Source organism: Haplochromis burtoni, unplaced genomic scaffold (genome assembly GCF_018398535.1).
Source record: "Haplochromis burtoni strain Fernald_Lab_line unplaced genomic scaffold, NCSU_Asbu1 Contig_121, whole genome shotgun sequence".
Taxonomy (NCBI): Eukaryota; Metazoa; Chordata; class Actinopteri; order Cichliformes; family Cichlidae; genus Haplochromis; species Haplochromis burtoni.
The window spans coordinates 448,289-463,722 of record NW_024582482.1 but is presented as its reverse complement, the minus strand read 5'-3'; the positions used below and the strand labels follow the sequence as shown (position 1 = coordinate 463,722).

The following is a 15,434-nucleotide window of genomic DNA, read 5'->3' as shown; positions in this document are numbered from 1 at the left end:
AAAAAAAAAGCCCTACTATAGACTAGAGCAGGGCGATATGGCCAATAAAAAAATTGATAATAATATATATAGTATATATAATATATTAGAAGGCAATATTTGCTGATAACGATATAACTCGACGATATAATTGTGCGAGACAAAATACAACTCCACAACTTTACTAGCGCAGAAAAGACAACCCATTCCATGTTATTTTCACTTAAACAAGAAGCTGAGTTTTTATGTGCATTAAAGCTTTAACTCAATAAATAAATAGAGTCAATACCAACCCACAAAGACATATCCACACAGGCTCGGACTGAGGTCCAGCTCTACCATACATCGATATCTGATCCTGTGAAGTCTGTCTCATGCTTAAAAGTAACATTATCCACCTTTTCAAAACTCTCTCAAGATTTAAGAATAAAATAAAATAAAAATACCTGCATGTATACAGAAGTAAATCCCAGCATTTGCACGCGAGTTTACGTGGTCCTCTGTATATGTGAGCTCAGTCTCCATCTGGGTTTAAAACAACAGAAGCAGAAATTCTTTAATCACAAAAATCAGGTGCTGCTGTGAAACTGAAGCACACTGACAGTAATCATATGAGCACTGACAGAGACAAAAACTGAATAGATAGAAACAAAAATGCAACAGGATACAGGGATGCATCCTCTGTCCTGAGGGTTATTGTTGTCTCCACTAATGCTAAGTGGCAGGTGGTCCTCCTTTGACCTTAAGAGGGTCTTTAGTGGTCTCACAGGGACCCCGCGGTGTCTCCGGGGAAAAGACACGAGGGGAAATCAGATCAAATGAATAAAAAGCAGCACAGGGAGCTCGGTAATGAGCGTGTGTTGTAGGTCACAGCTGTGTTCTGCTGCAGTGACTGAGTTAAACACTCTGAGCCTCACAGTGATGCTCAGACCAAAAACAAAAAAAGGACACAAAACTAACGACAACAGAAGCATCAACTGAAACATCTCAGGGTTTCCACCAGAAAAGATGGAAGCTTCAACTGGCATCACAGGCAATTTAGTGTTGCACACAGTCAGTGCAAGTCTACCAATCACTGTAATGTTATAAAAACAAGATGAAGACAGCCTATTCCATCCAGAGATCAGAGTTATTGGACTATTTTAAACATTTTTTACACAAGATTTAAGATTGAATAAACTAGAACTTATGTATTCAGTAGTTCAGTAATGTCTTAAATAACCCTTTTCTTCACCACACGAGGCAAACCGGATTATTCCTGCAAATATTTCTGATGCCTCTTTTCCTCGAAAGTGCTCCTGTGAGGACTTGGTGGGTCAAGCACAGTCAAAAAGCAGCATGTGGAACCAACGCTCACATAAAGACTGCAGCTTGTAGCTCTTCTATCTAAAGCCCAGCAGAAGTTGACGTAGACCAGAGGCAACGCTGGGCTTCTGATGGACTCACAGCCAAATGCCAGGCACAGTTCAGATAGGAAGATCCAACTTAAATTTAAACGTACAAACTCAGCCACCTTCTTCATAACAGACTCAGCAGACCCAGACTGGATGAATACATCAAAGGATTAAAGGTTGCAAAGTGCGGACGCACTTCACCAAACACAAAGAAGCAGCTGTGAACTCTGTGGGAGTGTATTCACGTTAAAGAAGCCTGATGTTTAAATATAGCAACAGTCACCATAGCAGGTGTATATCAGACTGGATCGGCGACAGCAAGATTTATGAGCAACGGCTTTTATCTTCCCCTTTCAACTGTATTTACAGCAGGATAATCCTTTAGTGGGTGATGTTCTGTCTGTGGAGACTCGGTCCTCCAGGAAGGAAGCTGCCTGCAGTCTGTTCTCATTTACTGACAACACTCAGACCTCCATGAGACAAAAGCAGCAGCCAGGGTATCAATAACCAGGCACAGGATATCTGCCAATCAAATACTGACATATCAACCTAAGCACCAAAGTTTGTTTTTTGTTGGTTTTTTAGAAGAAACAGTTAGCCCCCAGTTAGCGCATCATTATATGTAAACTAGCCCAATTTCACAAACTTTCTTTCAAACATAGCTGGTACTTAGTTTTATGTTTTTATTTATAGCTAAAGTTACAAGTAGGGATGGGTACCGGTATCCCGGTTCTGTCATAAACGGTAGTAACCAGACCGAAAAGCAGCGCACATTTCGGTGCTTTTTTTTTTTTCCTGAGCTGTGATACACTTTAGATTCTAGCCAATCATTTTACGTTTCCGAGGATAGTAGGCGGGTCCAGGTACGTACGTTCTTTTAGAGCAGAGCTACAGATTAAAAATGCCCAAGGCGAAGCGTCAAAAGTCTGGCTGTACTTCACAGCAAAAGATGCAAACTCAGCAGCCTAACAAGTGCTTTAAGCTGATACTGTGATACTGTCAAAGGAGGTAACACCTCAAATCTGATGAAACACCTGGCAGACGCATAGCGTTTTTTTAAAAGCCGAGAAATGCGCCGTATTTGATAGCTTGCTGCGAGACCTCACACCGAGCACATCTACTGCGGGTGTGGTGCCTGTTATCAGACCCGGAGTTAGCAACATCCCCCAAAAACCTGAAGAGGAGAGTCCTGGCCCCTAGCCCTGCCAGTGTAGCAGAAATGATGAGGATGATGATGCGCAGCAGCCGTTCTTCTCTGCGTGAGTAGCTTAATGTTGCTTCGTGTATAATTTACATTGAGTAGGCTAACCACGTTATTACATTAATGCATGTAAGGTGAACTAGCAAACACCGTCGTAGTTACATGCGGCTGTCTTCTTGTTTGATGGCAGATACTCCCTTCACCCTGGCCAAAAAGGCTAAAATGACCAAAGAAAAAGTGGAAAACAGTTAAACATGAGAGGTTTTTGGACAAAGTTTGTGTTTTTTTCCATTGTTTAAGCACTGCTTCCAGCCAAGAGTGATACCATATATGCCCATAGCTGCAGAAAAGGCTAACATTGTTATCTTTTTACAAAAAAACAGCTGAACATGAGAGGTTTTGGACAAAGTTTGTGTTCTCCATTCTTTAAGCACCGTTGAGCACCGGCACCGTTTCAAAAGTACCGGTTTGGCACCGGTATCGGATAAAACCTAAACGATACCCATCCCTAGTTATAGGACTATATGAATTTGTCACGGGAGTGAATACCAAGCTGCAGAACATGGAACATCATCTTTAGCTGTAAACAAGCCAACTTCCTCTTTTTCATAGACACCTGTACTATAAAGGCACAGTCAGTTGTTTTGAGTTAATTTAATAGAAATTATTGTACTTAGAAAAATACACTGATGAGTGTGTAATTATGTCTTGCAAAAATGGATGCATTCTCATGAACTCCAATTGAACTCCATTGAAAAATCAATCAGAGCAACCTATCACATTGTTGCATTTAATTAATTAAGTTTTTGGCATGTTCTAAGACTTTTCCCCCCAATAATTAAATCCAAGCTGTAAGAACCTGTGAATGAACAGGTGGCCGTGGGTTACTTTCATTTAAAATCTTTTTTTCCACGTGGTTGACAGAAAATCAAAGTGTCCGTCACCAACTCTGCTTCATGCTTTGTGTGAGGAATGTGAGGATTCAGCCAAACGGAGTATGAATAAAGAAACATTAACAGGAGGAGGAAGAGGTGGAGTTGATCAAATACACCCTGCAGCGCTGGCAGAACCAGTGATTAATGACTGCTGGCAGGAGAGTGTGTCTGACTTTCTGTTCAATAAATATAATGACAGCATTAACAAGGCTGGAAGAATGGAAGCAACTTTTGGATCCATTATTGATGGGAGGAGCCCAAACAACAGCAACTATTACAGATAAACACAAGTACTACTAAGTACTGAGACTATAAATCATTTTGGTCAATACCGAGATGCTCCTTATTTTACACGCTTAGACTTTTGCTTTGAAACAGTTACTGCAGATTTCCCGAATCAAATTCAAATTCAAATTTTATTTGTCACGTACACAGTCATACACAGTACGATATGTAGTGAAATGCTTGGACAACTGCTCGTGACCTAAAGAAAACAAAAAAGGAAAAGGCTATGAATAAGATAGGAAATAAATATGAAAAATTAAAAAGGGTAAATTTAACTAGGAAGGAATAAAATATAAATTAAGGTTAAAAATGAAATAACTGTACAACACAAATTAGAATGAAGGGTAAATTTAACTGGGAAGAATAAGATAAAATATATAAATTAAAGTTGAAAATAAAATAACTGTACAACAAAATACACAATATAGAACTATATAAGAATGTATGAAGAAATATAAATAAATATATACACAATAACAGCAGCTGTACAAGTATTAACCGGAAATGAAGAATATAGTGACCAGTGTTGTGCAATAACAAAGTCTCAGAAAGTCCAGTGTGTGTGAAGAACCATATGTGTGGTCTATGTGTGGTGGTGTGATTGAGAGACCGTATCGCCTGCGGGAAGAAGCTCCTCCTCAGTCTCTCTGTGTTGGTCTTCAGGGAGCGGAATCGCTTTCCTGACCTCAGCAGAGAGAACAGTCCGTTGTTGGGATGGCTGAGGTCCTTCACGATCTTCCTGGCCTTGGTCCAGCACCGCCTGCTGTAGATTGAGTGCAGGTCAGGGAGCTCGGAGCGGATGGTGCGCTCAGCTGACCGCACAACCCTCTGTAGAGCTCGTCTGTCCTGCATGGTGCTGTTCCCGAACCAGGTTAAGATGTTTCCCGCCAGGATGCTCTCTATGGTGCACGAGTAAAAGTTCCTGAGCACCTTGGAGGGCAGTTGGAAGTCTCTCAAGCGTCTGAGGTGGTAGAGACGCTGTCGGGCCTTTTTCACCACGGTGTTGATGTGACAGGACCATGACAGGTCCTGCGTGATGTGAACTCCGAGGTATTTGAAGCTGTCCACTCTCTCCACTGGGCACTCGTTGATGACGGGGGTCTGGTAGTTCCTCTCCTGCTTAGTGCTGAAGTCCACTATCAGCTCCTTTGTCTTACTGACGTTTAGAAGGAGGTTGTTCCAAAGTATAATTTAACTGAAGACACTAAATGAACTGTGTCTTTTTAAAGAGTTACAAAAGTAAAGAAACTGTAATTGAAACTATACAATTTCTTTTTTTACCTGATTAAAGTTGAAAGTCATGCAGGATCATTTTCAACAAATACTCCAATTAATCCAATTTAACAGACATCTGTGTATGATGGTGGGATTGTGAGACATCAACAGGCAGATATTGTTTTTGAGTGGATGCTCCAGACGTTGTGGAGCTCTCCTGGTTGACATGCCTTCAGAAAACTGAGTTTCTCTTTTTCAAGATGGAGGACCGCAGGGTGTGTTCCAGCTTCAAAGGGATTGCTATCCAGGCAATCGTCGAAGTCAGTCTGGCTGTGGAACACTGGACCAGCTCTTTATCTCAGTTTGCCCAAACAGTGAACTTGGCTTCAGCCAATTCCTGCTGCGGGTTTTCAGGATATCAGGCTGTTGTTGCAGGTTATTTGCTCCCTTGACAATCATAGTGACAGTTTTTCCCTTTGGCAATAAGTCAACCTGTTTCCATGGAGCGTTGACATCATCAGGTCAGGACGTTTTGGTGCAGCCAAGGGGCAGAAGATGTGCAGTTCAGTTGTTTCAGGGTCTACTGCATTATCTCCTTTTCGTAGATGATATACTGATAACATGACCAGCTGACACTGAACCACCTGTGATGACAATGAGTCTGAGGACATGGTCAGGTGTTTACTTGAAACCACAAATCCTTTAATCTAGTTCATAATTTCTACTTATGAAAATCTGCAAAGAAACAGATTAAAGAAGCAGGCTAATGTTATGATTTTAACACTTTACTTCTTCGCTGATATCAATCCACCCAAGTCAGCTAATTAAGGTGGAATGAATCTTTTACTGCTGTACGAGAAGAGATAACTGAGATTCCACTCTTGGAGATGGTGGGAAATAAACGCCTTCTCTTATCTTATACTTGCACTGTTTAAGTGTATGAAGTGGGCAACAGTCCCGAGTAAAGTACCATTACAGTTCATATAGCACTCCACTGTTCACGTCAAAGCGAACACTGCCTCGATGACGCTCCTTCAAACCCCATCTCCTTCCTGTTGGCAGTAAAAAGGCTCCCTGCCGCCGCTCTTTTCTTGCAGCGACTGCATATTTTGTCCTGCTGGTCTGTTGTGGTGAGCAGCTTCAGTTCAGTCCTGAACCCCGGCCTTGAAGAGGCCTCTGTGGAGTCTGCCTTGAATCCAAAGCTTTTATGTGTTGGCCAGGCTTCCCCGGAGGGCTCCTTAAAGGCAACACTTTAGCCTGACTGCAGCTTCAATGGCCTGAAAACGGCCCTCTTTTCATGTGACTGCTGAATATGGAGAGAAAAGGAAGAGGGGCAGGAGGGTGAACCGGGTCAGCTTGCTTCACAATCAGTAGCTTAAACCGCCCAGTCCCAGCTCCATTTATAAAGACTCCTAAATATAAAAGCAGTCTCCAAAAGTCAGCAAGGGTTTTCTGTTGTCTCACATACTGCACTTTTCAAAATCGTTTGAACACAATTACACTATAAACCTCAATAACTGTGAAGAAGGGCCGACATCGACTACCAACCGAAACTTAGCTTCATACCACTAAAAGCAGACTAAGTAAGGAAGCCCCACAACTGTAGGCAACCTTTAACGATCTTTCCACAGGCTTTGTTATAACTTGTACGTCTTTTAGATCTTGTTGACCAAAGGTTTTCCCTCCTCTTTCCTGACTCAGCACGAACCAAACTGAGTGATTTTAGGCTCTCTGGGAGTGGAAAAGGTGCACTGCTGTAAAGGAAAAAGCCTGGGCTTGATTTATAATCGCAGACAGCGAAGGCGAGGGGTGAAACTGACTATAAAACCACATGTTCGTTAGTTAACTGTCAATCACAAGCTGTTAGCCACCGAGCTTACCTCCTACTGAGTAAACCCCCAATCTGACTCTAAAAATGGTTGTAATTTATGAATTTCAACATTTATTGAAGTCATATTTAAAATTAACTTCAAGTTTTAATTAACTGGACATCTTACAGGGTCACCCAGCTAATCACCCAGCCCTAAAAGAAACTTTTATCAGTCATAAAACACAAAATCTTGTGTTCAAAGAGTTTTTCTTACAGGAATTTTGAGAGCGGGTTCTTTGAGTTACTCTGGTTATTAATCCTGGACATGCAACTAAACAACTACATTTGATAACTACATTAGTGTAACACCTCTGAAGCTGGTGATAGATAGATATTTCTCTCGTTATGCAATCACACTGCGTTTCATACGTGTGAACAAACACAATGGCATGCAGAGCAGTTTGGACGGGGCGTCCAGCGTGCAGTCACATGTAAAGTGGTGATTATCCAAATAGGCCTGCCTCGGTGGGCCCGTTCTGTGCCCTGTTGTATAATTACTGGTGCCGTGAGAGCTGAGAGGCACAGAGACATCTACAGGGTGACAACAAATCTATAAAACAGTACATCTCTCTGCTCTGAGCTGTCCGAGTGACAAAACAGCTCATCGGAGAAGAATGTGAGCAGGTTTTCCACCTCGCAGAACAATTTCACACAGCCAATGAGGAGCAGGGCCAGGCTTGGAGCTAAGCCCTCATAGAATAGCTTCATTCTTGGCCGGCTGGTCCTGGTTCTGTTTCCAAAGAAAGGCAAGGACCTCCCAGCTGGGCAGCCACATTCCCCTGTGGCTGAAGGATGGATTACTGACACATTATTTTTACTAACCGGAATAATCGCTGCTCCTTATGTAAAGGAAGACTCACTTACAGCTGCCATCAGATAGTAAATCTAACAATGAATAGTGCCATCTTTAAAGCTATTCTCCATGCACTGCATTTGAATAAACTATTACATAACTTTAGTAGGTCTACTTCTTCAGAAGAGTGTTTTTATTTTAGCTTTTGTGTGGCGAGCACGGCAAATGAATTAGTGTAACTATGGAGCAGGTATCTGTCCACTTTGGTTCACATATTACGGCGGGATAAATCATTTATTGCTGTATGATGATACGTGCCACAAGTGAAGCCTTTCTGTTCTCTTCATGCTGGAAGTGGCTGTCTCATCAGCAGCAGTTATGCTGTGTCGTTTTTATTGTTTCAGCCACACACTGTACATGAAGGAGGGCGGCTGACAATCATCCCACTCTTAATGAGCCATCAGAGTTTATGTCAATGGCAGCGATCACAGCCTGGTCAGAGCAGGACTAGCAGTTCTCCTACTCTCTTACAGCTGCAACTTCTGATTGGCTCAAGAGGTGCTCAGCAAAGAAATATTCCTCCTGGCTCCACTAGATTGTTTGATAAGGCACAGAAGGCTAAGCATAATATTTATAACATCAATCAATTTAATTCCATTTTAAAGAAGAGAAGAAGTGAGCAATTTTGGAATATCAAATATATTCAATATCAACTACACAGGTTACAATCATGTCAATCCACCTGTGTTTTAGTACTGACATATGATGTGATACACATGTGCACACATCACATTTCTGAGGTTTTACTCTAGTATTACTATCTGGAGGCAGTGAGATATAACATTACAGGGATGTTCTAGGACAGCGACAACATCTGGATAAACAGGTACAGTTACTCAAACTTAAAACAAAGACCGCAATGTCCCATAACTCAGGCCAACAAGACACGCCCAGCATCTCCTGCAGACAGTCCACGTCTTCATTGCTTCATTGAGCAGAAGTAAATCATTATTACACTACTGCAGTGTGTTTCTCTTGTTATGGATAAATACTTGGTTAACCTCCTAGGACCTGGCGTCCACATATGTGGACATCACATTTTGGGTTATTTAGACCAAAATACTAAATTTTGCTCTACAAGGGCCTGATATCCTCTTACGAGGCAGCACGGTGGCACGGTGGTTAGCACTGTTGGCGCACAGCAAGAAGGTCCTGAGTTCAATTCCACCACCAGGCCAGGGTCAGGACCCAATCAGCCCAAATATCAAAGAGAAATTAAAAATGCATGCCATGGAAGAGTTCGGGTCTTAGGAGGTTAAAGTTCATGATTTCCTATCATTTTTCACCACTTCTTTTCACAGAGAGACATTTTGAGCCATATAAGGTAAAAATGTACAATCTGAGTGGATCTCTAAAAGTTGATTCTGTTCATGAACAGAATCAACTTCTGGAGATTTACTTACCTGGATGACTGAGCATGCATCAAGATGAAATCTGAGTGGATGATGACATTTTTATTTTCCAGACTTTTAAAGAATACATCACAAACAGCAGCTGAGATATCAGTGGGCTCATACTATGCATGTCACAGGCCGTGTGTATAAGATTTCAGAAAAGAAGATATGAGTGTGGGAGCTGAAGCGGCTCTATCAGAGAGTCTGAGCGGGCGTGTCCTCCTCATTATACACCCAGCTTCCTCAATCTGCTGTTTACAGCTGGCCGGCTGTCTGACAAAACTAACAATTAGCCTCAGATTTACACCCACCAAGCCAGGTGAGACTGCAGGCTTCATAAACAACTACATCCACTTAGCTGCTGAGTAGGCACGGGGAAAGGCAAGCAGGGTTACCCCGCTGACCTGCAACACATAAACATCCATCTCCTCGCCTGCTGGGTAAGGAGGGTCTTATACGCTGCTTCGAGCCCAGGCCTGCAGCTCAGCCGAGCACGGAGTCAGAGCGACGGTCCTGCATACACAGAGCCGTCAGTAATGACAGCACTCTGCTCTCTTCAATTACAATGCATGAATCATCACTTCCTTCAGCCTCAAGCTCTCTCATTAAAACTTTCTACATGTCTAAACACCCAGCCAGGCTTTATATACAACACCAGGACTATGACATAACAGTGTCAGGCATCTTTATAAACCGGGGCTGAAGCAGGAATCTAGCTTTAATTTATCATTCACCTGGATAACTCTCAGCAATATTTATAAGCATGCATTACTCCAATATTAGGATTCCACAGATCAGGTGTTGGTGACCACATGCTGATTAATCATGTTCGGTTCTACACCGTTCTGTGTTTACTTCACCCAACTGCAGGGTGGCAGCAGTCTGGAGGTTGTTCCCACGTGCTGCACCAGCAGCTTTTCTTTGGTTTTTGGAAGTAAAGGAAGTTTTTTTTACTTCCTTAATAAAAACCAAGGGGATAAATTCCTTTATTCAGGAACACTGTACATGTTAGAACCTGTTACTAACAAAGTGATAATAAAGTAACGTGATATTTAATCCCAGTATATTATTACCTATGTTGTCAATACAAAAGTGAGAGTAAGAAACAGTTTGAGCTCAATCTACAGACCCTGAAGGAAAAGTCAAGTGCGACATGATTTTTTAAATCTTGATACAGTATTTTCTATATGTTGATGACACACACCACACTAGTCAGTTTTCATAAATCATAGCACAGCACTGTTCTATGTCAGCCAAGTTGATCTTCAACAGGTTCTTCTCCGTATATCACGGTGAACACACCGTCTTTGCTCTGCTCACCCAGACTCAACACTGGGAGAAAAACTGAGCAGGAAACCTGATTTGTGACAAGGTGTTTAAAACTTTCTCTTTTGTTGTTCTGCTGTCTGATGCAGCAGAATCACTGCCTGCCAGGAAAGCGTCCATCGGCCTGCTGAGGTGTTGGTATGTGCTTTCCCTGGGGCTCAGGCCTTACTAGACTGTTGGAGAAGCCTGATGGAGGGCGAGGCTGTGATTCACAGGATAAACTCTGAGCAACAGCAGCAGCTGAGAGGTTAAAGGAGACGCAGATCTGAGAGCAGTTGTTGTAAAACAGATGTGTCATGCTCCAAGTCTGCGAAACAGGTGGGGTTTCCATTACAGCCCAACTTCCACCTCAGAGACTAAAGCTGCAGAGATAAATGCTGAGGGCTGCTTGTTTTCTTTTAATCATCAGCTGACAGCAGCTGTAGGAGGATTTTTTTTTTTCCCTTTTTAAACCAAATGCATATCGCGTGAGGTCACTGAAGCCTCCGTGACAGGATAAATCAACAGCAGGACACTTGAAAAGATACGAGGGCGAATGACTGCTCTGGAGGTCACTTAAGAAGGAGAGGACAAACGGCTGCTGTGCGCCAAACACAAACACAATGAACAGGAGCATGCGATTCTTCTTCCTCAGATACAAAGAGGTAAAACAGGCAGAGACACTGAAGGATATAAAAAGACTGGAAGACAGTAAATGTTAAAAATGCCAAAGACATGGAATCAGATCCAAACTACATTTGGCAGTGGGTGGGAATCTGACTCTAATCACACTCTTACCTGTGAAATCATTCACCTTGTCCCCACCCCCCAAACACACCTGTACATTTCATAGCATGCAGATGTTTGAGCATGAACTTGACTGAGCTGAAAGTGTCAATTATCTGAGACTACAGTGAGGCAATTCAGTATCAATCTCATAGTATTAATAACCTTAATTTGATGCATGAATGAGGATATGAGCCAAAAATGAGTAAAAACAAAATGAGCCATCATCAGTAACCTTGAGCATTGGTGATCCCCAACATCAACAAACACATGCAGCCCTACTCCACGAACAGCTAGCATCTGTGGCTAATAATGAAACGATTTCATGAATGTGGGAGCATCCAGCAAACAAACAAACAAACGTGTCCGGCAGCTTTTGCAGTCAGAATTATGACCTAAATGCACTGTGATGCCAAACAAGATCAGCTCTGTAAATTCTCTATAGGCTCCCCTTGTTCAGGGTTTATCTGTACATTTCTTCATTTCCATTTGTGCCATTTCAGTTATTACATGGTTATAGTTACACGTGGTATCCAGTATAACAATGGCTATGGCAGGACAGTCTGAATCTGAGGTATACACTACAGAATGAGGCCGGCCAGCAGGGTAATGCTGTAAAAACTTTCCTGATGAGTTTATAGTCTCGGTCGCCGGTTTACAGTCTTACTGAATCCAACTGGATGTTTGTTTTGTACATTCTGGCCTCCGCTAGTGCTCAGAGGACAATAAAGGATGATTGGGGATGATTTACTGTGAGACTGACAGTCCCTCAATCTCTCTGTCAGATCACTCGTCTTTGATTACATAACATAAAGATGGCAGAGGAGGCCAAGTTTTCACTCCTGGACAACACAAAGCGATACGTGATGTCGCTGTAACTATGTCCATCTTTAATTTAATGTCTCTGATGTGATGTGAGCGTGACAGTTTTGTAAATGTTAGAGCAATAATCACAGTGAAATGCTACAGATGTACACAGATGCTGAACAACAGAAGAATCCAGACTGAGAGACAGTGACTCTAGGTTCCCCCTGTGATGAGTCCAAGTGTCTGCAAGTGTCTGTCAGCTGTTTAGACTCTGAAGGCTTCTCCTGGTTTGTGGGTCACATTCAAAAACATTTATCCGGCTCTGAATTCAGCCCAGAATTAAACTAAAGAAACCTTTCATTATAATATAAACAGAATGCCCATCCTTCACCTTTCTGTTTGAAATACTCCAAAATATTGACAAAGAGGCACATCGACGTTTGTCACATGGATTTCTTTCTTTTCCAACTACCAACTATAGTGGAACTGAAATGTGCAGCACTTAACAACAAGAAAAAGAAAATAAAAAAATCGTACTTTCTGATAGAGACGAAGGTGAGCAGCAACTCTTCAGAGGCAGGAAAACATTACAGTTGGTGGATAATGAAAACAGTTTAATTAATCCTTAATCACAGATATAAGGTCTTTAAACTGCGGTACACTCACAGGGCTTTCCTGCTTGGAACGGGTGTTTGATGGTGTCAACAGTCTCCCTGTTATTTGTGGCTAGTAATAAAGAGATTGCACATAAACCCCACATATACAAAACACTTAGCTGTGATCCATCTTTGGCAATTATTGTAAATATTACAAGAATCACTTTCGGTGTCACACAGAATGCAAGGGGTTAAAATGAAACGGTGAAATCTGACCGGTTTACAACTTAAAGCACTCATAAATATTGTGTTTTACACCCGATTGCCTCAAGGCCTTAATACATCCTCCACACTATGCACTTGAACATATAAAAAGGATGAGCACCTCTTTCATTGACTTTGGAGTGTTTTATCAACCTTTTTACATCTGTGGTGTTCCTGGTCATAAGTTACCGCCATAGGAAATGAATGGGAATCCACTCAACAACCACAGCCCCCCCTCCAGCCCCTGACCGGCCCACTGAAGGACCAAATGAAAGACCCACTTTACGACCTACTGAACAACCCACTAAGCAACCCATTGATCCACCCACTGAACTGAATTAAGTGGTGAAAAATGTTTGTTGTGCTAATTTAAGACCTGTTAAAACAGAATGGTCAATTTTGACCGGAAGACTAAAGTCAGGGGGTGGGGTGCACAGAATTGGAGGGTTAAATATTAAAAAGCTGAAGAACATCATTATTAATTGACTACTGATAAAAAAAAATTTAAAAAAATGCTAGTTTTCATCTTTGCTGTCTCTAGTAAACTTTTTTCTCATAAATTTATGACCTATAAATCCCCACCCCAAAAAAAATCGCACATAAACTGAAAAAAGCAGATCTACACTTGAGACAGGTTAAATCCTACCATTAAAACCACCTGTACCATCTGCACTCATTTTGGACCTTAGACAGTACAAAAGTTGGACTCAAAACATAAACAATGCAGCTACGCTGTCCAAGTTACGGCTGTTCCGCAGTTTTATGTGACATTATGAATATTTTTGGTATATTATTTGTATCTACCAGGTATCACAATTAACAGCCAAAGCAACTGTTCCTTAACCACCCAACTTCCCAAAGTTCAGCATGCTCCTCAAAACTGTAGGGAGTAATTACAGCCAGTCGTCCACCCACTAAACACTGTTCCTACAGTATGTTTAAGGCGCAGGGTGTGCTGCTGCAGAGCTCACAGTTACACAACATGCAGCTCGAGGCTAAACTCTGGAAAGACATAATGAAAATCAGACGGGTTTACTGAAGGAGCTGAAAGTTACATCTGCAGGCCATCATAGAGCACAGAAAACTACAACTGAATACCGTCGCACACAATCATCAGGCCCTGAAGGCAAAACTGTTACTTCCAAAAACACCGCTAATGACTGTTATCCAACTTTAACCTGACATGGTATAAGATAGTGACACACACTGTCAATCCTGAGATCAAATCCAGAAGTTAGTGAAGAGACTTGATTATAAAAGGACTTAAAGTTTAAGCATTCAATAAAATAAAATGTCAGGAGTTTGTTTTTGTCTTTTATGAGAGAGACTAAATCCCTGCATGGCTTCCAAAAGTCCATTTACTGCTACAAGTATCAATGACAAAAGTTGTATAATTACCTATATTACTCATAACTAAATTTATTTTTAAAAAATTAAAAAAAAAAAACCCACATAAATTCAGACTTGTGAAAGCTTTATTCCATTTCTTAAAACCAAAGAGAGAGAGGCGCACGAGGCTAATTTCAGCATAAAGGAAGCTAGCAAGAGTTAGCCAAACCGCCAAATCCGTTAAACAACCGTTTGAATTACGAACTTCCGGTCAGGCCTCTATCAGGCAGAAAACACAAAACTCTTCACCTCACCGCCACTGAGGAGCTGTCTCCATATTTAAGGACATACCCATCCTCCATTTCGGCTAACAAATTAGCTAACAGGTGTGGCTAATGTCAGGGAGTCAGGTTCAGCTTGAAACCGACCCTGGTGCGCGGTATCCGGTTTTGTGTGTGTGTGTGTGTGTGTGTGTCCACACTCACCACTGTTTGGAGTTCTTCTTTCAGCCAGGATTCAGGAACACTTGTCCTGCTTCAGCGCTTCATCACAAATCATCCTTCCAAATATATCCACAGGAGACCTACTTTCACCCCTTCACCTGCATGGCGTCTGCACTGTGCGTGCTCGCTCCACAGCGCCCTCTGCAGTCACGCAGCGTGCTGTGCTGAGCTGCATGTTTCAAGTAAAGGAAGAGCCAGGGTACAAACAGCTAAATTCAAATACCATGCACACCGTGCTTACTTATGCTACTCTCCATGAACTGTAGGAGGTATGACACAAAGTGGTTAGCGTACAGTACCACAGACACTGGTTGTATTTATTTTTTATTTGTAGTTTTCTATAAGGGTGTAAGAGGTCAGACTGAATTGGTCTGTTGAGGTCCTCAGGCTATATTTTGTATCTATTTAATGTCAAGCAAGCAACAGCAGAAACTTTTCATTTATCAGTTTCATGAACTCGCTCATTGTTAAAGGGGAAAGAGCAACGATTCATTTGGTAAGGCATTACTGTTCATAGACAAGGTGAAGGAGCAGTGCTGATCAGTTCACCTGATATGTCTGAGAAAACACTCATTAATCTCTACCAAAGACAGATTTTCACTTTAAATTGGATGAAACAAGAGGTCACATGTCATATCAAGCTCATGTTAAAATAATAAACAAAGCCTGCTTTACATGATGAGACTTTTCTGCTTATTTAAAGTAGGGAATAGTTTTG

The 15,434-nt window shown here is 41.8% G+C and overlaps 1 protein-coding gene across 3 annotated transcripts in view; it reads right to left on the bottom strand.

Annotated features, from left to right (window-relative positions):
• Positions 1–14,878, bottom strand: part of plekhg4 (pleckstrin homology domain containing, family G (with RhoGef domain) member 4) — an 81,105-nt gene extending 66,227 nt beyond the window's left edge. For all 3 annotated transcript variants that reach the window (XM_042223834.1, XM_042223835.1, XM_042223837.1), the window contains exons 1-2: positions 14,699–14,878; positions 426–504 (exon numbers count right to left, since the gene is read on the bottom strand). In XM_042223834.1, coding sequence (XP_042079768.1) covers positions 426–455 — 30 coding nt within the window. In that variant the 5' untranslated portion in view covers positions 456–504; positions 14,699–14,878. The remainder of the gene's footprint in view (positions 1–425; positions 505–14,698) is intronic.
• Positions 14,879–15,434: the final 556 nt, after the last annotated feature.